This window comes from Cebus imitator, unplaced genomic scaffold (assembly GCF_001604975.1).
Source record: "Cebus imitator isolate Cc_AM_T3 unplaced genomic scaffold, Cebus_imitator-1.0 Scaffold42, whole genome shotgun sequence".
Lineage (NCBI taxonomy): Eukaryota > Metazoa > Chordata > Mammalia > Primates > Cebidae > Cebus > Cebus imitator.
The window spans coordinates 14518379-14544509 of record NW_016107357.1 but is presented as its reverse complement, the minus strand read 5'-3'; the positions used below and the strand labels follow the sequence as shown (position 1 = coordinate 14544509).

General features: G+C 41.3%; 1 protein-coding gene across 1 annotated transcript in view; it reads right to left on the bottom strand.

Annotated features, from left to right (window-relative positions):
- The window catches only part of SLC35F3 (solute carrier family 35 member F3), a 359340-nt gene extending 338060 nt beyond the window's left edge, over positions 1–21280 (bottom strand). The window contains exons 1-2 of the mRNA XM_017526559.2: positions 20819–21280; positions 20191–20420 (exon numbers count right to left, since the gene is read on the bottom strand). Coding sequence (XP_017382048.1) covers positions 20191–20420; positions 20819–20871 — 283 coding nt within the window. The 5' untranslated portion in view covers positions 20872–21280. The remainder of the gene's footprint in view (positions 1–20190; positions 20421–20818) is intronic.
- Positions 21281–26131: the final 4851 nt, after the last annotated feature.

Here is a 26131-nt window from a genome sequence, read left to right as displayed (position 1 = left end):
AAAAAAAAAAAAAAAAAAAAAGTTAAAAAAATAACTTTTTCATACAAAAATTTAATGGTATATGACAATAATTTGGTTAGACTATTTGGAATTAACACATGGAAATCTAAACAGGGAAAAACCCTCAAAGCTTAGTTTAAGCTGCCTCTTTCATAAAAATTTGCAATTAACATAGATAAAACTTTTAAATGAACCGGCTGTGCTTCACTATTATTCTGCCTCCTTTGTCATCTTTTGGAGGAAAACTAATAAGTAGTAAAATAATGGCAAGGAATGGTACAGAGAGTCATATACAAAGTCCTGATTATTTTTACCATGGCCATAGTGTTCTGTTTTTTTACTTAGCCAAACTTGTGGTTTTCTCTAAGCATATGCACTTCAGAAATTACGTTGCAGTAAAGCAGCACCTAAATAACTGAGTTTAATTTGTAAAAAGATAAGAAAGGCAGCATTTCTTTTAAAAGGGAAAATAAGATGTGCTTCCATTTGTAAACATCTAGATATCCAACACAAATGAGATTATGTTTAAGAGTTATCTCACTATTCAAGACTTTAATGGAATAGCACCACCAACAAAGGAAGCAGAGTTCTCATCTTCCACTTCCGATTGCCACAGGTCCTAGGTGGTCATCATCCTGTATAAACAACTGATCCATCAAGGATCGATATCTGTATGCAGAGCGGCTTCCCCTAAATACCACCTTTTTAAAAGATTTTTAAATTGTGGTATAACATATCCAGCGAAGCACTTGATGAATTCTTACATACACACATACCCTTTTACATACATGCACACCCTTTTACACACATACACATTACCACCCAGATGATGATAGAATTTCCGCCACCCCAGAAAGAAGGCTTCCACACACCTCTTCCCAGTCCATACACCCAAGTATACCCACTCTTCGAATCATTATCACCACAGATTGGTTTTGCTAGTTTTTGAACTTTATATAGTCAGCATAATACACAGGTGACCTTTGAACAACCTGGGTTAGAACTGCAAGGTCCACTTATACACAGATTTCCTTCTGCCTCTGCCACCCCTGAGACATCAAGACCAACCCATTCTCCTCCTCCTCTTCCTCCTCCTCAACCTATTCAAGGTGGAGATGACAAGGATGAAGAATTTTATGATGATCCACTTCCATTTAATGAAGGGTAAATATATTTATTTTCCTTGAGATTCTCTTAATAGCATTTTCTTTTCTCCAGCTTAATTTATTGTAAGAACACAGCATATAATAAACATAACATATGAAGTATGTATTAAGTGACTGTTCATGCTATCAGTTAGGCAGGCTCCCATCAACTGTAGGCTACTCGTATTTAAGTTTTGGGGAAGTCAAACGTCACATGAAGTTTTTTTTTACTATGTGAAAGGTGTGTGCCCCTAACCCCATGTTTCTCAAGGGTCACCTGTAGATATATGTTGAGATAAGGCCTTAATAGCACTCTGAGAATCACACAAAAATGTGACGGTCCTATGAATAAATTATTCAATAGTTCTCATCTCGCCTTCTAACATCTATAGATTGCCAGGTGGGAAATTATAATACCTCTTTGCAGTAAGAAAGAAAACAAAAAGATTTTTGATGAGTACCTAATCAAAGGCAGCTCATGCTGCAATAGCAGAGACAGCTCTGTTCATTAGGAATCTCCAATGGCAGAACAAAGAACTCCACATCCGAGGCTACAGTAGCTTCCCTCATCAATTGTTCTTAAAGCGGCAATTCCCAGGAGCTGCACCTCCCAAGAACCTTTCAAAGTTTCTCTCTCTTTCTTTTTTAAGAAATGGGGTCTCTGGCGGCCAGGTTGGAGTGCAATGACAGAATCATAGCTCATCACGGCTTCAAACTCATAAACTCAAGGGATCTTCCCACCTCAGCCTTCTGAGTAGCTGGGACTAAAGTTGAGAACCATTGCACCTGGCTCTTAAAATTTCTCTATTTCTGTCATCCTCCTCACCTCTAGGAAAAGGTCTCAGCCAGATTGACTCTATCTGCTCAAAATGCATTACATGGGTGTATTTGAAAGCCAATGAGCTTTCAAATGGCTTCAACAGTGGTGGAACTTCCTTTTTAAGAAACTTCTTCTAACCCTATAGTTGTCATAGGTTAACAAACCAGTGAAAACGAGGGTGATCTCCTGGTTGCCTCTTCTGTTTCCTCTGCTCTCTGGAAAATGTTATCCCAGAACCAGGTGCTCCTGGTTCTAATAAATTCTCAGGCTCTTTAATCAGAAATCCAAGTGGCCATTCCTATCATTTCCAAAGCTTTGAAATGCAAACACTAAATCCACCAAGTTGTAGTGTTCAACATAACTAATCAAAAGAGATTTAGTCAATATATTTTTAGTCAACATACTAAAAGAAAAAAAGGAAAAGGAGTGGTAAGAAGAAAAGGAACTCTTTTATCGTGTGTGTCCATTTCCAGTGATTTAGGATCAGGGTAAAGTAGCGGGCTTTTCCACTACAAAGTGAAGAGGGCATTCAGATTTGGTTACTTTTCTCAATAACTCTCATTAACAGAGTAATACATTTCCTAAGACGTTGTAAATAAATCTTAGAAACATTGAAAGTGGTGGAAGAGATTCAGGATGGAATCTTGCCGAATCCCTTAACTGAACATAAAAGGTAATGTTGGGCAAGCTGGATAAGAGACTTGGTCTACGACACCAGTGGAGCTGCCGACCCCAAGATGAGAATTCAGGTGTGTCCTAAAGGCTAATTCTGTTTCTCTAACCCTTGTGGTAGATTGTATTATTGGACCAAGTATTTACTCCTCACTATATATCTGCACATTGCCACGGTTTCATGGTAGACAGAGTACTGCCTTGCCCTTTGACTTGGGTTTGGCCAAATGTATTATATATTAACAGACATGAGGAGAACACAGGCTTTAAATGTTTGTACTATTGCTTTAAACCACTAAGGCTTTATTTAAATTAAATTTTGAAATTGACAAATCAAAATTGTACTTATTCATGGAGTGCATAGCCATGTTTTAATACATATAAGATACAGCGATCAGCTCAGGGTAAGCTGCCAGGAAGCATTACACAGTGTAACAGCTTGCTGATACTACTTACCACCCTGCCTTATTTTAGAGAGTCAAATTATATTTCAAATACATCAGAGAAGCTCTCTCTTTGAAAGGGTCCTATAATGAACCCCTTTCATAAGATTCCTTTTGTTAGTCAAGACTTTCAACAATAATAACCTAATAGTAATCAAAGCTGTCACTAACTGGCCACCTTCCAAACACCAGGACTACATTCAGCCCTTTGGATGCATTATCTCAAAATATTTTCAACAACTCTCTGAACTGGAACTGTTATTTTATAGAAAAGGAAAAATAGGTTCAGGGAGGCTGACTAGATTCCCCAAAGCCCAGGGAGTAAGCAGGCAGTGGGATTCAAACTCTGCAGTGACTAATTAAGTCCATCATCTTAATCATTCTACTATATTCTCTCTCCGTGTATTTAGGTTATGTGTAAAACTGCAGGTTCCGATTATTATTATTTGTGAGTAAAGAAAAGGGAGAGACAGTGACTTACTCATTCAGTGATGTGCTGACATTTCTTCTTAAAAACTATTTGATAAATTACCTCTTATAGAACCTCAGTGCTGAGGGAATTATTCCATTTCTCCCTGGCTTTACCAGAAAATTCGCTCACTATGGGGCGACTTGACTTCCACGACAGCCGCTGCCTGTTGTTTAATGCTGTCGGCATGTGAGGAGGCAGAGGGCTAGGGCTTATGCAGAAAATTTACAGTGCCAAGAACAGGGACGCTGGAAGGGTTTATCACAGGTCTGCAAACATTTTGGCTTCTGTACCCTCCATCAAAGACTTCTGAAAAACGTATCATGTTTGAATGTTTTCATTCATTCTGATTTTTTTCATAATAAATTTGAAAGTTCTAAGACACAATTTTCAGAATTTATAAATATTAATATTTTAAAATAAAGCTACTGCATTACTTTTTGTATCTATTTAAGAAACCTAACTACCATAGTTATTTGATACCAACAATAATCTATTTTAAAATACATAAATAATAATTGTCTTCAGCAGCAAACAATTTTATACCATTCCTTTTTCTCTCTTATATACTTCTCCGTGAAGCACCATGGCCATACATCATACTTCTGGGAGACAAAAATTAAGTATAGGAATGGAAATACAGTTATTTAATTTTCTGTGTCCATAAGTATTTAAGTGTTCAAAATGTCTTCTGAATTGCATTACCATTTCAGTTTTTATTAGTACTTAAAAATGAAAATTATGCAAACTTCTCACAAGTTTGATAATTATTTAACATAAAATTATTAGAATGCATCTCCTAACAAAATGGATGAAAATTTTTTAAGTAGTTCACGTGTCATACATACTGCTAGAATGAGAAAGTTTAGCATCAATCCTATTCTTATTTTTTGTTGTTACAAGTATAAATTTTGAAAAACTATTTTGAAGTAAATTAGATGATAAAAATGTAAGAAATTTTCTTATGGAAATTTCACTCAATGGGTTAAGCTAATTCCTACTTACATATCAAAAATTACAGAGATCAATCCAGCAATCTAACTCTTTGGCATTTACCCAAAGGAGTTGAAAACTGATGTTCACGCAAAATCCACACATGAATGTTTGCTTATAGAAGCTTTATTTGTAATTAACAAAACACAGAAGTAATCATGATGTCCTTCAGTGGTAAATGGATAAATAAACTGTGATATAGCTAGACGATAAAATGTTATTCAATGCTGAAAATAAATGAACTGTCAAGCTATGAAATGACGAGCAGGAGCCTTAAATGCATGTTACTAAGTGAAAGAAGCCAATGTGAAAAAGCTGCCTACTATCTGACTTCAACTACCTGACATTCTGGAAAAGGCAATGCTATGGAAAAACACTGGTGGTTGCCAGAGAGGGTTTGAGGGGAGAGAGGGATGAACAGGCACAGCACGGAAGATCTGTAGGGTAGTTGGACTATTCTGTATGATACTGTAATGGTGGATATATGTCATTACACATTTGTAGAAACCCATAGAATGTGTGCCACCAAGAGTAAGCCCTGGCGTAAACTATGGACTCTGGGTGATAACGATGTGGCAGTGCAGGCTCATCAGTTGAAACAAATGGACCTGTCTAGTGGGTGATGTTAAAAATGGGAAAGACTATGTGTGTGTCGGGGTGGGGGAAATACGAGAAATCTCTGTACTTCCTGCTCAATTTTGCTATGAACTTGAAAGAGCTCTGAAAAATAGTCTATTAAAAAATTACATAATGCTCTATCATAAAATTTTATTTCTGATTATTTATTTATTTCCTTTTTAAGTTTTATTGAAGGCAAAGAATTAGGAGCCATCTAACTTAAAAAAAATGAAAGTATATTTTGGTTAAGGGAGTTCTATATGTCTTGTGGTTCTGCTTCTCTGAATCCTGACCAATTTGTCTTGTATTAGTGATCTATTGCTATCTAGCAAATTATCACAAACCCAACAAGACACATGTGTTATCTCACAGTTTCTGTGAATTAGGGATCTGAGTACAGCTTAGCTGGTCCTCTGTTTAGGGTATCACAAAGCTGACATCAAGAAAGCAGCCAGGGCTGTTCCATCCAGGGTGTCAGCCAGGGAAGGATTTGCTTTTCTGCTTGCAGGTTATTGACTGTGATTGTAGGACTGAGAGCTTCAGAGTTTTCCAGGATCTTGGTCAGAGCTGCCCTCAACTCTTAAAGGCCACCTGCCATCCTTTGCCACATGGGCCTCCCAACATGGCCATTGTTTCACCAAGGCTGATGAGGGAGACAGAAGGTCTGAAGTGAATTTGCCAGCAAGATGGAATCTCATGTAACATAACGTAATTCCGTAAGTGACATCCCATTATGCACCGTATTCTGTTGCTTAGAAGTTAGTCACAGGCCCCACCCATACTCAAGGTGGGGTGATTATTCAAGGGCATGAATGCCAGAGTGAGCACGTGGTGCTCACTTTAGAGTTTGTCACTCAGGACACTACAACTCTGACATCCTACTCCTGAGCACGTGTGCAGCAATAAGCGCTTCCATTCATCTCAGACAACTGCAAACATGCTCAGGGCAGCTTCAGGAGTAGACATCATTTCCTCCTTCACCGTTAGCACGGTCACACAGGCCTCCTCTCACAGACACTGTTTGAAACTGAAACTCCACTCTTGCCTTCCACTCAATACTCCTTCCTCCGACCTTGTGCATATTTCATTCTGAAATCAATCAATGGCTCCCACTCCCAGCACAATGAATACTCACTCTTTAACACCATAGCATTTCTGCTTTCTCTGTTCCATTACAGGTGACCTCCCTTTTTCTTATTCTTAAGAAGCAGAGCTTCTCCTTTTTAATAAGGGTAACCCCATAGCTTACAATATTGCCTCCAATTCTCATATATTCACCTTGAGACAAAAGCAGTATTATCTCTGATAGAGCCCCTGTGTAATCTCTTCATTACTCTGTACCTTCAGTTCTCTCCCTATCCATAAACAGCAGAGCAACACCCTCCTAGAGATGACTCACTCACTAGGTGAATCCTACCAAGGGTTCTAGGCAGCTGAAGGCAAATGGAAATCCTCTGCAGTCTAAGGCCAGAGTACAGAGTGAGGAAGGAGACCAAGAACCCCACTTGATTCTTTCTCTCTTGCCACAAACCCATCCTGCTCCAGGGAGCAGTGATAGAGCAACTTCCTCTAGAGCAGCCCTCAAAAGGGCTTCCCTATTCCCTCATCATCCTAAGTCTTGGTATTTGGGCAGAAGGACAGAACATCTGAGCATAAATGAGAGTTGGTCAGGAAAGACGCAAAATACAATAGGAAAATAAGATGCCAGCATTCAGAAGACCAAGTACACGAAACGCAATCTGCATTACAGACCAATGAGTCCTTTAAAAACCGTCTATTTTGCAGACTAAGTTTCTATACTACCTGCCCACTCCTGGTAAGGCAAGTGGTCCCCAAATCTGGCATATGTTTATTTTTAGGGTGCAACATTAAACCATTTAAAGTCTAAATCTCTGAAAAAATAGATTTCCTGTATCAAAAGAATCCCAGAACCTGAGACAAGTATGTTGATTGGCCGCCACACACCAGTGAGCATACTTGAGGGACAGCGATGTGGCCAGAGGTGGAGGGGGACAGCCAAGGTGGACTCTGTCCTAGGCACGGTGGGATCTGGAAGATGACACTAAGTGTGGCTGAAGCCAGAGATGACAAGTGCTGCCCTTTGTGACAAAGAATTTCCATCTTCCCTAAGGACAACTTGCCAGAGTTCACGCCATTCTCCCTGCTCTGGCTAATTATTTTGTAATAACTAAAGTAAATAGGCTAGTATTTTCCTTTCAAGCCTGAATTATGCTAGGCCATTGGCTGGAGCAATGACATATTTTGAAAATGTTCATATTTACAGAAAGGTTGAGAAAATGGTCCAATGAACATATGTATATATATATATATATATATATATATATACACACAAACACACACACACACACATATATATATACACATTTATTATTTACATTCACCAAATATTAAAATTTTTCCATGTTTTATTCATCTGTCATTTGATCTATCTGTATGTGTTTTTGTTGAACTACTTAAAGTACATTACAGAAAAAAATGACACTTTATCCCTAAATATCTCAGCATCTGTTAAGAATAAGGACCTTCTATAGCTGTACTAGTACTATTCTTTTAAGAATAAGGAGCTTCTATAATCACACTAGTATTATTAAGCACAAAAAATAACAATATCCCCATATATATGTATATTGAGATGGAGTCTCGCTCTTGTTGCTCAGGCTGGAGTGCAATGGTGCGATCTTGGTTCACTGCAACCTCCACCTCCGAGGCTCAAGCAATTCTCCTGCCTCAGCCTTCCAAGCAGCTGGGATTACAGGTGCCCGCCGCTACACCCGGTTAATTTTTGTATTTTTAGTAGAGATGGGGTTTTGTCATGTTAGCCAGGCTGGTCTTGAACTCCTGGCCTCAAGCGATCCACCTACTTTGGACTCCCAAAGTACTGGGATTACAGGCATGGGCCACTGCACCCGGCCCCCCTACAATAATTTAATAAGCAGTAGACCTTGAAATTTTCCCAAATGCCTCCAAAATGTCTTTTACAGATATGTTTCCCCCAAAACCAAACAGACACCGCCACATAGAAAATGAGGCAGTTCCAGTGCACTGCTGAAGTCTCGGGACAAGAGATCCAAGCTACCAGAAGATAACTGTTATCACCCACTGCAGTCTTATTGGGCACAGGTGGCCAAGAGATTCTGGCAGCCTAAGCTCCTCCCTCCCTACAAAGAAGCTATGTTAGCCTAAAAATCATCAAGAAATCCAGGGCATGGTCCTGGGTATTCAAGTGACCTCAGACCACCTGCTGACCATCAGGAGTCATCTGTTCCAAAGAGACACAGTCTTCACTTTCGGACTCAGTCTTCCACATGCTCAGCAGGAAGAAAAGGTGGGGATCAAGGACAGAAGCAAGCAAGTCAGGAAGAGATGAGCAGGAGGGATAATCCTTTAACAACCCAACCTTACCCTGTATTTTAGCTCAGCCAAGTCCCTGAGACTTACATGTATCCACCATGGGAAGTGATTCCAGGATCGACTCAAGCATGAAACTGCTGAACAAAACTTCAGATCTTACTGTTCTCAACATTCTGTAAAGTAACAGTCACATTCACCAGGACATTTTGTTTTTTGTGAGTGTATAAAAGTAGACATGCCCCTTAGAAACACTGCTCCATTCACATCTGTATGAATTGGATAGTGCTATTACTGTGATGCACAACAGCCAAGAAAACAGCTTTAAAAGATCATTTCTATGAACTTGGGAATTTTCTCCCAAAGGAATCAGAGAAATTGCACAGACATAATGTACAGTAGTGAGAGAGAGGAAAGATAGAGCTAGGAGCATATCCCAGCTCCTTTAAATTCTAGTCCGTGTTAGCTCTGCTAGACACCCTGGTTAGAGCAAGAAAAACATCCCAGGCTAGCTTTCTTAGAGCAGGAAAGAAAGAGAATGCCAGCAGCATAAAACATTAGAGGAGAAATGCACTGGTTTAATAGCTTGATCTCATCAGCCCGGTCAAAAATCTTCACTATTGCATGATTTCATGAAAGAGAAAAAAAAGTGTTTAATGGCTGGGATATACCAAATGAACAAATTAGAATTCTGATTACAGCAGCAGAGCTCAAGTTTCCAAAAAAAGAGAAAAAGAAGTTCCCTGAAGTATCGTCCCCTGTAGCTAAGAAGCTGTTTATGGTGCCCTACAATAAAACATTATGCAAAATTATGTACACAATATAGAGCTTAGTCTAAGGCTGGTCAACGTTCTTTGAAAATACTCCCAAGATATTTAGAGAAGGAACAAAAAGAGACATTTACTGCACCTGTGAGAGAGCCTCCAAGATAAGGAAAGTATGGCATGGAGCCAAACCAATCAACTGATGGATGGAGATGTGCATGTCTTATAATCCCACTACGCTGTTTTCTAGGGAACAGCAGCTATAACATATATTTAGTACATACTCACCTGAGGAGCTAATACATTTACTGCTTTTTAGAGGTTGTGGATTATCTGATGATTGAATGAAGACGGAATGAATTAACCACTGAATAAATAGATTAACAAACAAACGAATTTACATTCAACAGTTGGTTCCTTTGTTTCATCTGCTTCCAGCCCATTTACAAGTGAATTCCTCTATGATTGGTGTCTGAAATTTCATGCAGTGATTTTCTGGAGCCCCCGCCTTGTCCATGGGCTTCTCAAAAGGGACCACATGGTGGTGGTGGGTCCTGTGGAAAAGAATTCCTTCTTCACCTTCTAGTGAAGTACTACATAGGAACTTTTCAGTGTTTATTGGGAGACAATCACCAGATACAATGTCAGCTGCAGACAGAACAAACACATTTTCTTGTATACCAGTACTATATTTTCTGAGGATTTTTTACAAGTTAATTGTGATTACATACACTTCATTTACGTGTAACTTTGAAATCATACCCACTGCTAAATCAGATAAACCCTATATAAGATGTTTATACTTTGGAAGGCTGAAGTGAGAGGACTGCTTGAAGGCAGGAGTCTGAGATAAGCATGGGCAACATAGCGAGATGCTGGTCTCTACAAACTTTTCTATAAAGTTAGCCAGGTGTGGTGGTGCAAGCCTACAGTCCCAGCCACTCAGGAGGCTGAGGCAGGAGGATTGCTTGACCTCAGGAGTTGGAGGCCACAGTGAGTGATGACTATCTACTGCACTCCAGGTTGGGCAACAGAGCAAGACCTTATCTCTAAAAAATAAAAATAAATAAGTAAATAAAAGATTTTTACATTTAATGGTTGATAAAACAAAATGTTGACTTAAAGTATTTGAATAAACCCTTGAAATGTTTTGTTCTGGAATATGTCATTTAAAAGCCCTTAAACTATTTATCTGGCCAATTCTTTAAAGAAAAGGAAGTCTATAGGAAGTGACTTCAGTTCTTCCTTGGTACTGCACACCAGTGTAATGCACTTTTGCCATGGAAAAGGCTCATTAAATTCCCTCACATGCATAGCATGAACAGAATGCTGCACAAAATTCAACTGTCTCATACCTACTGATATGGTTTGGCTATGTCCCCACCCAAATCTCATCTTGAATTCCCACATGTCATGGGAGGGGCCCAGTGGGAGGTGATGATTGAATCGGGGGGCAAGTTTTTTATGTGCTATTCTCATGAGAGTGAATAAGTCTCATGAGATCTGATAGTTTTAAAAGACGTTCACCTGCACAAGCACTCTCTGTCTTTGCCTGCTGCCATCTGTGTAAGACATGACTTGCTCCTCCTTGCCTTCCACCATGATTGTGAGGCTTCCCCAGTCACAGGGAACTGTAAGTTCACTAAACTTCTGTCTTTTGTAAATTCCCCAGTCTTGGATGTGTCTTTATCAGCAGCATGAAAACAGACTAATACACCTACCATCATCATTCTATTCCTTTTTTCTTTTTTTTAAAAAAGGGACTTCTTTTTATTTTTATTTTTTTAGAAACAGGGTTTTGTTCTGTGATCCAAGCTGGAGTGCAGTGGTGCGATCATACATAGATCACTGCAGCCTTGAGCTCCTGGACTCAAGTGATCCTCCTGCCTCAGCCTCCAGAGTAGCTGGGACTACAGGTATGCACCACCATACCTTGCTAAGAAGAGGACATCTTAATATACATTCGTAAAAAATGAGCTGACTCAATTTCTGAGAAGAAAGCAAGGTAGCAAAATTGACATACACTAAGAAACATTTTTCTTCTGACCCTTTTGAATAAAACTTTGAGGATAGACCTGAATTTTTATAACACTACATTGCTACAAGAAGATGGTGAAGAAGGATAAAAATAGTTTCTTGATAGATCCTGATCTAGTGAAGTACAGGAAATGGTACATAGCAGATTGACAAGGAGAAAATTTGAATGTCACAGAAAACATCTGTCAAAACTGCTCAGAAAACTGTTGTGAGCAGTTGTATTGCATACCTCTGTCTGAGAAGTCCAAAATAGCCTCTAGCTTTAAACACTGCAAATCACCTGGGAAGAGCAATTCATTTCCTCCACTCCCAAATGCTGTCATAAATTAAGCTGCATGAAAGAAAAAAAATCTGTGCCTATGTCCTAGGCAATTGTTTTAGTGCTTGCCACCATCATCCACCAGAATAATTTACCAGGTTCCTAAGTGCACAAATCCCTTTCTGGCTCTGCAGTAAGATCATGAAACAAAACTGGACCCTTGCTCTATTAATCAATGCACATTTGCCACTGCTTTGAACCAAAAAACACCATGTAAAAAAAAAAAGAAATATTGTTCGTCCTCCTGCTATGGGACAAGTAAGTGTTTAATCCAGCTCATCTTTCCGAATCTCTCCAGTGATTGAGGCTTCCTGACTTTCTTTATGATCTTAGTAGTCAGACAGTGATTCTGTATTTCCAGTTGGAAATTCATCGGTATGTAGATCCTTATTTTGTCATGCATGAGCTTGAACAGAAACGGCTCCGAAATCTTATCCAGAGAGGATCCTGTAGTTGCACAGAACAGAACCCGGTTTCTGCTCACTTAGCAGGAAGAAGGCTGTTGTAATGCAACAGTTGGTGTCTCAGGGGCTTGGAGGAGGAGCTGCAGCAAGACCTTGATGCAGGAGGGAAACAGGTCCCAGCATGGAATCCTGGAAAGCACCACCCCTCTCTCTGAGTTGTTTTACATACCTGCCACTTCCTTCTTTTACGTAGGCTAGCTTTCTCTGCCTCTTTATCCACGTGGGAGACAGAATAGCCCCCTCCACTCAATAGACCACTCTGTCAGACTAGACCCCAACTTTCTGGTGTTAATCTCAAATTGGAGGAGAGAGAAGCTGAGTGAGTCAGCATGGATCAGGGGTCTACCCCTGGTGTAATCTACATTGCCCAGGAGGAAGATGCCATTCTGGCTGCTAAGGACCCAAACTGAGGATGTAGTGCAGGGCAGTTAAGGGGTCTTGAGCTGGAAAGACATTCCAAAGGTGTCTGCTCTCATGGTTCTCATGAAGACACGTCACGTTCTTACCTAATCTCCTCCTCCCCTAATCCTTTAACCTTGCCTGTAAAGCACATATTTGATTCCATCAATACATATTTTTCTTATTTCCTGGGGCCTTGTTCATTTTTTCCATATCATTTTTAATGTAAAGTTATCAAAACTGAACAGAACACCCTGACATAAGACTGGATAACATAAGCTCTAGGAGTGTGATTACTTGTCAGTGTTTTTAGCAGAGTTAAAGTGAAGACTGAAGAGAACCAGCAATGGGAGTCCCATTTCTTGACAGAGGAATTGCAATTAGAAATGGTTCCATGCAGGATAATTCTGGAAAACCCCACAGAAATGTAGATGCTTACTTAGGAGCCATTTGTGTATGTGCACGAGGAAATGGCCACTTATGCCTTTTATTAGCACATTTAACAAATGTTTATTGATTGAGATACTCTGTGCACTGGGGATAGAATCACCAGAGTTCTATGTGCCAAGACCACAGTGAGGGCTGGAGACAAAATAATAAGCCCTGCTCCTAGACAGCTTTCTGTCTGCAAGAGCTTCAGCCACATTCTTAAACTAGTCATGACAATGTAAAAGAAGTGATCTCCAGGACCAACCTCGGCCTTTCCTGGTTCAAGCAATTCTCTGCCTCAGCCTCCCGCATAGCTGGCATTACAGGCACCCACCACCAACACTACAGGAGACGCAAGAGCCCTTCCGCTAAGCAGGGAAGGCTTTTGGGAGGAGGTGATGCTTAGGCTGGGACCAGGATGAAGAAGGTGATAGGGATCAGATGACTGGAACATAATGTATCATAGTCTGTTTCTGCTCACAAGTTCAACTTCATACATTACACTTCTGCCCCATGATATTCCAATCAAGCAGAATTACCTTCTAGCGATACCTGACTACTTTCCTGTGCACAGGCTGTCCCTTCACCTGGAATGCAAACCTCCCCTCCATTCCTGTTGTGAATGACTCCTCCAGCTGACAGATGAACTCACCGATGTGGGAAAGGGCTCTTCAGGCACCACAAACTGATCTTTATCACATCATACAAGCACTTCAGATTTCACCTGTTTCAGTTAGTAAGCTTTTAGAGCAAGGGCTGTGTGGGCTGTCACTTATCTCTGCATTCTGGCACAAAGTAAATGCTCAAAAGATTTGCTAAATGAATAAATGAAAATACAGACAGTGGACAAGTCCCCCCTTATCCACTGAATTGCTTCCCACTGTTTCAGTTACCCTCAGTCAACCATGGCCTGAACATATTAAAAGGAAAATTCCAGAAACAAACATTTCACAAGTTTTGAATTGTGTGCCATTTTGAGTCATGTGATGAAATCTCGAAACTTCCCATCCAGGATGTGAATCATCCTTTTGTCCAGTGTATCCACGCTGTCTATACCACCTGCTCACTACTGTATAAGAGCAAAACATAGTGCATATTGGGTTCAGTACTATCCACAGTCTCCATTGGAGGGCCTGGAATGCATTCTCCCTTGGATAAAGCGGGACTACTGTATTTCATTTAATCTTCATGACAATCCTGGAAAGTAGTTCTATTATCTCCCATTTTATAGATGAGAAACTAGAGGCTCATAGCAGTGAACTTGTCATATAGATGTGAATTCCATTTCCTCTGCTCCTCCAGACATGAAAAACAAAACAAAACAGGGCAGACATCCCTCAGGGCTGCAGGGCCAGAGCACCCTAACAGCTCCCAGTAAAATGTTTACAAACATCAACAGTGAATATGCATGTGAATTAATGTTTGAATGCAACTAACCTGACTGTTTCCAGCTGCTTAAGGAAATGACCAAGGCTCAAAGCTGGAGTGTTTTGGACTAACCTCTTTTTAATGAGACCCAGAAGGGACTTCTGAAGAGCAACGAGAACTCTCCTTGCCCTTGCCTCCTTTAAGCCTGGAAGACTTCGCGGAGGTTAGGTCATCTCCCCATCCCCACCATATGTGTACTTCAGATTTTACCTGTTCTAGTTGGAAAGCTTTTAGGGTGAGGACTGTGTCTGCCATCACTTATTTTTGTATTCTGGCACATAGTAAATGCTTTAAAAGTTTGCTAAATGAATAAATGAAAATAAAGGCACATGCCTAGGTGTGAAGGACTTCTAATCCCATGGCAATGATCTGAGTGAGCTGCAATCATCCTGTTTCCTTAAAAGGTAATAGTTCTGAATCTTCATTATATCAACTCAGAAACTATTCACAAATTGTTAGCATATTCAGGAATAAAATTAATTCTCTGACCCAATTAAAAAAAAATGCTGTGTTCTAATGCTCAACTCACCCCCTCAAGCCCTCTCTTTTCTTCTAAAATCTTTTCCAACTCATATTTCATATGCCAAGCTCCATTCTAGAATAAACTTTTACAACCAAATTATAAATCTCTTACAAGTGGGTCATTTTTGAATTGCTGGCCTGACCTTTACTATTTTAGGAGGATCAAACAAAAGTTGCTCACCATGAATTCAATGATACTATAAGGCACTGTTCCATTTAGCACTGGTCATCTACGACGGCAACCTATACTCACAGTTTAGTCTGAACTAACAGGGACAGCAGGAAGATCGCCCTTCCTCGTGAACCCTTCCCTCTCACCTCACACAAACCCTTTACAATGTTTAAATCTGGAGAATCCTGAAACATGCAATTTCCTTGACCAGGTGTGTTCTTCAATGTCCTACCTTTTTTCAGCTTGAACTAGAAAACCTCCACCCAGAGAGCAAGGATTTGTTCAGTAATCTGCATGTTCCTGTCCCACATTCGCATTGCTGATGGTGGGCTGGAGTGGGCTAGAGACAGTCGGTTTTTTAAGATTGACCCTCTCTCCATCCTACAAATGCTTTAAAACTCAATTTATTCACAGTCTGAAAAAAAATCATTTAAATCTCAACATATCAGAACCTGTAATAAATGATAGTTGATATTCAACATAGCGTATAAATCTACTCAAATGATAATGACACCGCCTGCTAAGCAAGAAGTTTGATCCCCTTCAAAAAAGTTATTCCTAAAATGTTTCGGGGTCTTTTTTCCCAGAAAAAGGTTTAAGAGTTCACTATTTGAAAACATCCTTTAGGGAAACCTTTTGCAAAGTAAAACATCCTGTCCACACTTAGTATGTCTGTGTTCCAATGCAGGTTTGTGTTGACCTGTATTTCTAGATGAAGGCACACCTGGACAGTGAGCTCCTGCTGCTATCACTTCTCTCTCTATTCCGACATACACTGAATGCTGAAAAAAGGTTTGCTAAATAAATAAATGAAAATAAAGGAGTATTAGTAGATGTTCCCTCATCCCGCAGCAGAGACTCTATCTGGAATCTCCAAGATATATTCCTTCGATCATGCCTGTGTGGAAATGCCACCGGCTGCCCCACCCTATAAGATGCCTGGGGTTGGCTGTCCACTATACAGATTTTTCCTGGTCTTTGATTCTCCTCTTTCCATCTCTAGCCATCTCCTCCTTAACTGGTGTCCACCCCAGAGAAATGAGAAAGGAAAAGGAAGCAGAAGGTATGCTGATCAGTCATTTCTCCTCTACTGGGGCAAAAGGTAGGAAAGACAAATAAATTATTAAAAGAAACTGTTCAGAGTCTACTGAATTCTAAAGCACTTCCTACAGGGCATCAATTTATGATGATTGGCTGTGGAATCATGCCAGGTGCAGAAGGAGGAGGCTCTTTCAAATCTTTAGAGGACACTTGCACTACCAGTGGTGGTAATTATTCTATCTGGCCATCCTGAAAACCTAAAAAGTGGCACAGGAAGAAAGGTGAAGGAAGGAGACGGTCAGGAACTTGTAAGGTGGGCTTGCTTGTTTAGCATTACTGGGCAGCAAAAGGGAGTTCTATTGCAGCACAAATTGCTAAACGAGTGGGTCTCAACTAAAGGCAGCCCCCCCCCACGGGATACTGTGGTTGCCACAACTTAGGGGGCACTATGGTAAGCTACTTACATCTAATAGGCAGAGGCCAGAGATGCTGCTAAACGTCCTGTGATATACAGGACAGCTCCCTACAACAAAGACTTACCCAGCACAAAGGGTTAATAGTGCTGCCGCTGAGAAACCCTGGGCTCACCCAAAGCTTATCATCAAGAACTCTGGTCCAGTCTATGGTTCAGGAAGCACTTGTGATGGAAGAACCAGGAAAGAGTAAAGCGATTCCACACTAACAGGAAGTCAGCATGAAGAAGTAAATGATACAAATCACTACAGAGGCGCATTCAAAGCTCCCTGTCCCAGAGGTCACGCTTTCAGATAGCAGCCATCCATTCATTCAACAAATATTTACTGAGCCCCTCCTGTGGCCCAGGTGCTTTCTGGGCCCTGGCTCCACTCATAGAAAATAATTTGAAGAATTCCCAGGAATACTGCCAAGTGGTTTGGTTAAAAAACATGGAACGTGGAGCTTGGAGAACTTTAGCCACTGGGCCCTTCCTACTTACTGGTTTATAGTTTAATTCTCAGTTGAATGTTCCATAGAAGCCATCCTTTCCAGACCTAGGAGTCTTTTGGATTTTTAAAAAAGAAGGCTGAGTGCAGTGGCTCACGCCTGTAATCTCATTGGGAGGCCGAGGCGGATGGATCACGAGGTCAGGAGTTAAAGACCAGCCTGGCCAAGATGGTGAAACCCTGTCTCTTCTAAAAATACAAAAATTAGTCAGGCATGGTGGGGGGTACTGGTAATCCCAGCTACTCGGGAGGCTAAGGCAGGAGAATCGCTTAAAGCTGGAAGGCAGAGGTTGCAGTGAGCTGAGATTGCGCCACCGCACTCTAGCCTGGGCGATGGAGAAAGACTCCCTTTCAAAAAAAGAATCTTTTACAAAATTCTCTTGTGTAGAGTGAAACTTGTGAATCTCACTGATTAAGTTGAGAATACTGAGCAAAGGTAATTTCTGTACTGTTCACAATTACCTCATTTATCTTAACAACACAAACAAAATCTAAAAATGAAGAGGATACAAATGAATATTTATTTGGTCATTCAGATGATTTCTGCTGCTACAAGGGCAAGTGACTTACATCTCTCAAAGAGTCTAGAAACTTTCACTGGCAACTCCTTCAGTTGGAACAGAGATAAATAACTTTGAAAGATGACTGAAAGGTGACATAATAGCTTAGAACTTCCATAACTCACTCTGGAGATCATGAGAAGTTTTTTAAATTATCATCTCTTCATTGAGTACAATTACTAACCAACAAATAAAGCAACTAACTGATACCTACAGGTAATAGATAAGCCTCTTATTATTATTAATTGAATAGAAATGGCAAACAGCAAAAGTGCTGCCTTAAAACCTCTTTTGGGCTGGGCACGGTGGCTCATGCCTGTAATCCCAGCACTCTGGGAGACCAAGGTGGGTGGGTGACCTGAGGTCAGAAGTTCAGGACCAGCCATGTCAACATGGTAAAACATCATCTCTACAAAAAACACAAAAAATTAGCCAGGCGTGGTGGGCCACGCCTGCAATCCCAGCTAGGCAGGAGGCTGAGGCAGGAGAATCACTTGAACTCAGGAGGCAGAGGTTTCAGTGAGCCAAGATTGCACCACTGCACTCCAGTCTGGGCCACAGAGTAAGGCTCCATCTCAAAAATAAATAAATAAAATAAAAAATTTCTTTTGCTACAATAATAAACATTACTTTCTCTAAATTTAAACATAACAACTAATTAATTCACCAAAATGTCAGTTGTCACCTAAAGCGTTATAATAACAAGGAAATACCTTGGAATAAAGAAGAATCCTCACAGGAATAGAGAAAGTGGAACGAGCTGATTTTACTCATATTTCAGTGAACACTGTAGCCTTGCCTGCTAATAATTACTCTTTCAATAAAGCCTCAGAGAGAGGGCATTTAAGAATATCTCTGGTGATGCAAGGGACTCTATTTCTACTGGCCCATCTCTTGTCTTAATCACAAAATATGTTTGTACCAAACAGTCATCACTGCTGGAAGCTCTCTGCCAAGCCCCCAAATCACAAACCTTGGTGATAACTTCCACAAAGCACATAGAGCCAGTCACAAATAGATTTATAAAGATAAAATCTATTTATGACTGCAAGGACTAAAGAGGTGACTTCATGAAGGCTGTCATTTGTACCACCGTCTTTTGTTATTAAGGACGCAGAACATGGAAATAAGAAGAGAAAATCGCTATTTTCTAATAGAAATTTAGAAAACAGAAATAAAAATTGAGTGTTCTATCCATACTCACAAGAAATATGGATTCCGAGGGAGTTTAATTTTTGTTATCCCATACCCAGTGTTTTCCACACAAAAAGAGAATTTGGCCCCTTGTCTTTCTTTTGTAATCTAAAGCCAGTTTTAGCAGCAGAGGCAGGAGATTGGAAGAGATCCAGACAATTTTTTTAAAGGCTTATACCCAATGAAATGCAATCAACACTGTCTTTTAAAAGCAAGTAAGGGCATGAAAACAAAACATTCAAATCCTATGTTTCTTCCTGCAAGTAATTTAAAACTAACCAGCTATCTGCTAGCATACCACTGACCTTTGGCTTGGACTCAAAGGTTTTAGGAATAACCTAAAGATAGACTTTTTTTTTGTGATGAACATGATTAAATTACAAAAGCCCGGTTTCTCCCCCTAAAGACCAATAAAGTATGTTTCAATTTTAAGCAATAAAAGGTTGAAAAAAACTCAAAATCAACAATATTAATCTAGTCTTTATTACAAATGAAATAAGTCAAGGCCCATTTCTCATACTGACTGAGGTGGCAAATGGCAATCTCTTATGTCAAACTACAGTGATGAGAACACTTAATTATGGTTATATTTATAAATATCTGGACTTCATCATAATCAACCTCTCTCTTGCAAAGTAAGAAAAAGAAATGTCCACCAAGTAAGTCCATTCATCTTATCCACCAAATAAGATAATGTCTGTCTAATTGATCACAGCACCCTCAAAGCCATCAGCTGGGACCCATTGGCAGAAAACCATTTCAGCTTCTCCACCTGACACCAACTATTCATTTTGCGGGAACCAACACCACTATATAGAGTGATCCCTATAGAACCTCCTTAACTGAAGACGGATAAAATCCAGGGGAAAAGGGCATGAATAGCATCTAAAATGAAGACCCCAACAATTGTCCTCCATTTACAGGGCTAGGAGACGTAATGGAGGCGCAAGGAAGAGTTAAAATCCTGGCCCCTAAGTTAGTATCTCCAGCTGAGCCTGCTGAGCCCTGACCCAGGGCCCTGTGAGACTTTCAGGACTGTGGGGAAACTACACTGTCCGGGATACTTTGAGTTTCAGATCTGTTTCCCACGGTCGGCCACGTAGGAGTGTCCCCCATATTTGAGGGAGGTAAGGACACAGAGAGATCCTGTGTGTGGGAGACGAAGGGTGTAAAAGAACGCATCAGAAAGCCCCAGAGGTCCAGGAGAACTCCGTCTCCAGGTCTCTTCCTCAAAGTTACAAACCCGGGTCTGTCAGCGTGCAGGGCGGGCCGGCTGGGGTGGCTGGGCGCCTTGCTGCGTGCCCTCCCCGAGGCTGCCATGGTAAGGAGACAGACCCTTGGAAGAGAAAAATGACGTGAGGGGGTCTTACTTTTGCAGCTCGCTGCCCAGGGCTGGTAGCCGTAGTAGCCAGTGATGCGCAGGATCCGCTCCTCGATGGACGTGAGCCCCACGGGCCCGCTGGTGAGATCCTCCACGGAGCGCGACCATTTCAGATCCTCCTTAATTGCCTCGTCCACCACCAAGTACTTGAGCTGCCGGAGCTGGGGGCTGATGTCGGACAGTCTCCGAGGGCTGACGTCTGGTGACCTCCTCATGCCACTGAGGTAGCAAGCGCCGCGGGCAGGTAGGTGGGCAGGGGGAGCACGGACAGAGAGGGGGGGATTCGTGAGGAGCAGATCCCAGGGCGAGAGCAAGAGCGCGGCCGGGGCCCTCCAGGGGCGAGCGCCGCGGCAGAGCCCGCGCTGCTCTCTTCCAGCCGCCTCTCACCCACTTCCCCCGGCAGCTGCCCCCAGTGCCCTACCCTGGGCTCCCCGGGGCAGTGCGGGTGGGGGCGAGTGGCGAGGGACAGAAGGACTGAAACTTCCGGAGCAGCTTCGCCGCGCGCGCAGCCCGTCCCCGAGCCCCAGACTGCCCGGTGTCCCGGCTGCAAAGGGCCACCCCGGCGCTCCGGCCTCCCGCCCGCCAGCTCGCGCACCCACGCCCGGGGCGCTACTCACACGGCGATGCTCTTGCCCCTGGGTGCGCCTCCGGGAAACTCTCGGATCCCCATAGGCAAAGACAGAGTGGGGCCGGCAGCTCCCAGACTTGAGGCGGAGGGGCCGCGGGCCGGAGCTCCCTGCAGCCGCCAGCCGGGAAGACGGGGGTGCGCTGCCCACCGAGGGTCTGCGCCGCGCCGGCCGCGCCGGCCGCCCCGGGCCGCTTTGTGCGCCCCCGCGCGGTCTGTCTCCGAGCGCCTCCGCGGCGTGCGGGGAGATGCAGGCGCGGCGGCTCAGCCCGGCGACTCCAGGCCGGCCCGCGCGCTCGCCGCAGCTACCCGGCAGCCGAGGCAGCGCCGCGCGCCCCGCCAGTCACCGTCGACGCCGCCCCAGCACACCGCGGGCGCGGGTGCCGCCGGGCCGGGAGAGCCCTCCCAGCTGTGCGCTCTCGAGGCACCTGGTCGGGCGGGGAGGCGTCGGGTCGGGGCGCATAGGGGCCAGGCGGGGGCGCTGCTGCCCACCTCCCGCCTCCCGGGCGTGCGCTCGGCCCCGGAGCCCGCACCTCGAGCCCGCGCTCCGCCCGGCAACCTGGGGCATGGGGAGCGCTCCTCCTCCCCTCTCTTTTGGCTCAAATCCTGCCACTCCCTGTTCACTTCTCTCCCTTTCTCTCTCGCTCTGTATGTATGTGTCTGTCTCTCTCTCTGTAAATTAGCAAAACTACTTGGAAAGAAAGAAATCTGGTTCCATGCTCAGCATGCCAAGCGAATAAATGGCGTTTCACAGGCAACGCTGAGACACAAAGTGAATTAATCTATTACGCCATGGGGATCTCTCAGGCGGACCTGGTCCTCAGAGAGCTTACTTTCTCACTGATGACGCAATTACTAAATCAGTTATCTAAAGGATACCTAATAGATATCCTTGTTAAAATTTTCTCATCCTTTTTTCCTACCACCCCACTGCCCCCGACGGCCGAAAGCCATTCTCTCCAGACTACCTAATCGCCTTTCGTAATATTGTTTTTCATCGGGGCAAATTTAGAAAAGACAGAGGTATGTGGAGAAGAAAATACCCATTATCCAGCCAAAAATGACGACTTTCAATTATAAAGTTATTCGCTTCCAGGCTTTTTTCCAATGCAAAATACAGTTGTCACAAAAATCAGAATGAAATTGTACACACTGCTTTATGTACTGCTTTTTTTATATTAAAATCATATTGTGTAGCGGCAAACCAGGAATAGAAGGGAACTTTCTCAACTTGAAAAAGAACATTTACAAAAGCATTCAGCTAACACCGTGCTTAATAGTGAGAAGCCAGAAGCTTTCCTGTTAAAATAAGGAACAGGGCAAGTATGTCTCTACTCAGCACTCCTTTTCAGCGTCATTCTGGAAGTCCCAGCTAATGAAATTAGACAAGAAAAGGAAAATAAAAGTATATGTATGGGGAAGAAAAAGGTAAAAGAAAACTGTCTTTGTAGCTGACATGACTGTCGACGTAGAAAAATCTCAACTGATAAAAAAAAAAATCTCTCCTGTTACTAATAATCAATTATGGTAATGTTGAAGGATATACAAAAGTCAACTGCTTTCATATATACCAGCAATGAACAATGGGAATTTGAAATTAAAAACACAATACTATTTATATTACATGATTCAAATGAAATATTTAGGTACAAGTCTAATTAATATATACAATATCTATATGAGAAAAACTATAAAACTCTGATGAAAGAAATCAACTAAATAAATAGATATTTCATGTTCATGGATGGAAAAATTTAGTAGTGTTAAGATGTCAGGTCTTCCCAACTTCATCTATAGATTCAAAGTAATTCCAATCAGAAACCCAGATATCACAAAATATCCAGTTTGTGATATTCACGGGTTATTTTGTGATATTCACAGGTTATTTTGTGAATATCACAAATTGATTCTCAAGTTTATATGGAAAGGCAAAAGACCCATAATAGCCAACACAATACTAAAGGAGAAGAACAAAGTCTGAGGACGATATTGCCCAACTTCAAGACTTACTGTAGTTACAGTAATCAAGACAGTGCACTATTGGTGAAAGAGCAGATAAATAGATTGATAAAGAGGCCAAGATAGACCCACACATGTAGTTAAGTGATCTTTGACAAAGAAGCAAAAGAAATTTAATGGAGAAAAGATATTTTCAACAAATGGTGCTAGAACAACTAGATATCCACTCACAAAAAAAAAAAGAGAAAAAAAGAAAAGAATCTAGATACATATATACCAACCTTAAAGCTGTCACAAAAATTAACTCAAAATAGATCATAGACCTAAATATAAAATGCAAAACTATATACCTCTTAGAAGATAAAAAGGAGAAAATCTAGGTGACCTTGTGTTTGCAAATGATATTTTAGATACAACATCAAAGGCATGATCCATGAAAGTAAAAATTGATAATTGGACTTCATTAAAATTAATAACTTCTGCTCTGCAGAAGACACTGTTAAAACAATGGGAAGACAAGCTACAGACTGATAGAAAATCTATCAAATCATATACATGATTAAGAAGTATTATCCAAAATAAGAATAATCAGAACTCAACAATAAGAAAATGAACAACCCAATTAAAAAACTGGCAAAACAGTTCAACAAACATATCACTAGAGATGATACACAGATGGCAAATCAGCACCATGAAAAGATGCTCCATATCATTACAAATTAAGACAACAAAGATGTATTTCTGTAAACCTACTAAAATGGATAAAACCTCGAACCCTGACAACATCAAATACTGACAGGATGTGGAACAACAAGAACTCTTTCATTCATTGCTGGTGGGAAGGCAAAATGGTACAGCACTTTGGTAGACAGTTTGAAAGTTTCTTACAAAATTAATCATACCTTTACCATGCAACCCATCAATCATGCTTCTTGATATTTACCTGAATGAGTTGAAAACTTAGTTCTACACAAAAATCTGCACACCAATGTTTATAAAAACTTTTTTCATAATTGCCAAGATTTCCTTCATTAGGTGAATGGATAAACACACTATGGTACATCCATATAATGGAATATTGTTCAGTGATAAATGAGCTATCAAGATGTTAAAAGATATGAAGGAAATTGAAAACATATTGCTAAGTAAAAGAAACCAGTCTAACAGGCCATATACTGTAGGATTCCAAACTGAGAGGGGCAAAACTATGGAGACACTATAAAGATCATTGGTTCCCAAGGGCTGGGGGGAGGAAGAGATGAATAGTCAGAATACAGAGGATTTTTAGGGCAGTGAACCGATTTTGTATAATACTGTAATGGTAGATATATATCACTATACATTTGTCAAAACTCAATGGATGCACAACCCTAAGAGTGAACCCTAATGTAAGATATAGACTTTGGGTGATAATGATGTGTTAATGTTGGCTCATTATTTGTAAGGAATGTACTACTGGTGCAGGATGTTGATGTGGGTGGAGAGAAGCTGTGGGTGTGTGACAGGGGGAAGGTATTTAAAAACTTTCTGTACTTTCTGCTCAAATTTGCTGTGAACCTGAAATTGTTCTAAAAAAAAAAGTCTATTTTAAAAATTCCATTATGCTGCTTTTCTATGTCACTATGTTCTTCTAAAATATTTTCCAGTTTTATTAAGGTTAAGTGACAAATATAAATTCTATCTGTTTACAGTGTACAACATGATGTTTTGATATATGGATACATTGTAAAATGATTCAATCAATGAAGAATGAAGAAGTTAGCACAGTGCAGGGCCTGAGTTTAGTGCTCCCTGAATATTGCAATGATCATTACTGCCACAGTGTTTCCACTTGTCAGATGTAGCCATTTCTGTAACATCTCAGGAAGTTTCTGGATCTGGACTTTGTCAGCCATTGCAATTACTGCGCCTACTCCCACCAAGTGCTACAGAAGAACTTCTTTTATCTCCTTACCGATCGGTACCCTCACCTCTCCAGACAGTTCTCTTTATGGCTATAACTCTCAAGTTAAATACTTTTGCCTGAGCTGTGTGATACTGAGTGTGCATTCACTAGTTGAGACCAGCAAACTACTTGTCCAACCAGGTGTGTTCAGCTGGCATTATGCCATAAATGCCACATTGCAGAACAGCTACCACAGGTTCTATCATCCATATGTCAACACTTAATGCTTTGCATTTTGGCACAGTGAATATCAGAAGAGGTGCTCACTGGTGAAAATTTTGCATTTTAAATGGCATCTGTAAGGGTAAGAAATGAGTTCTTCTTGGGGAATTACAGATGTTCATGATATGTGGATTGGACGCAATATTTCAGAGATCCTCTCCATCAGGTAACCCAAGATTTAACTTCTATACTTTGGTATAGTACCCAAAACTTGCCATCCTTTTTCCAGCCAACATTTACATAATTTTAGTTTCCTGATACCAACTCTAAGAGTAATGGGGCAGGGTGCAATGGCTCATGCCTGTAATCCCAGCACTTTGGGAAGATGAAGTGGGTGGATCACCTGAGGTCAATAGCTTGAGACCAGCCTGACAACTATGGTGAACCCCATCTTTATTTAAAATACAAAAATTAGCTGGGTGTGGCGGCACATGCTTGTAATCCCAGCTACTTGGGAGGCAGAGGCAGGAGAATCGCTTGAATATGGCAGGCGGAGGTTGCAGTGAGCGGAGAATATCATGCCACTGCACTCCAGCCTGGGCAAAGAATCTGCTCTAGAATATGGTTGCTTCTGGGTGAGCTTTTCATGTTTCTTGTGGTCAGAGGCTCTATAAGAACAGAATGCTGCCCTCTGTCTGAGTTATAAAACAGGCCACAAAACCTTTTTCTGTAAACTTGCTAGTAAATGCTGTTTGTTTAATAACGGTGCATGTGTGGCACAATGTGGTGTAAGCTGATTTTATTATAACCTGTAGACATTTTGGGTGCCTCAAGAATATCAATAAAATCTTGAGACAAATTGTGCTTGGGATATTCAGAATCTCAGAATCACAAAAAGCAATAGCAGAAATTCTCTATGTTCATGGTTCTTAAAGTTTATAGTTCTTTAGAATCGCCTCAGATGCTATTTTAAAACGTAGGCTTTTATATCCTATCCAATCATAGGGAGGGTTCCCCTTGCCAAGTAGGTCCAAAAAGCTACATTTTAACAACCATGCTTGATGAGGCTGATGTAGATGATCAGTGAAATATACCCCTTAGAGACAGGAGTGCCTCAAATATGTGAAAGCATTTTTACATGCTAATTTCAGACTACTCTTTAGCTCCCTCAGTAAGAAACTTCTGTATATGGACTGCATTTAAGCAAATTTAAAGAGCTTTTCTGTGGTTCTTTAACAT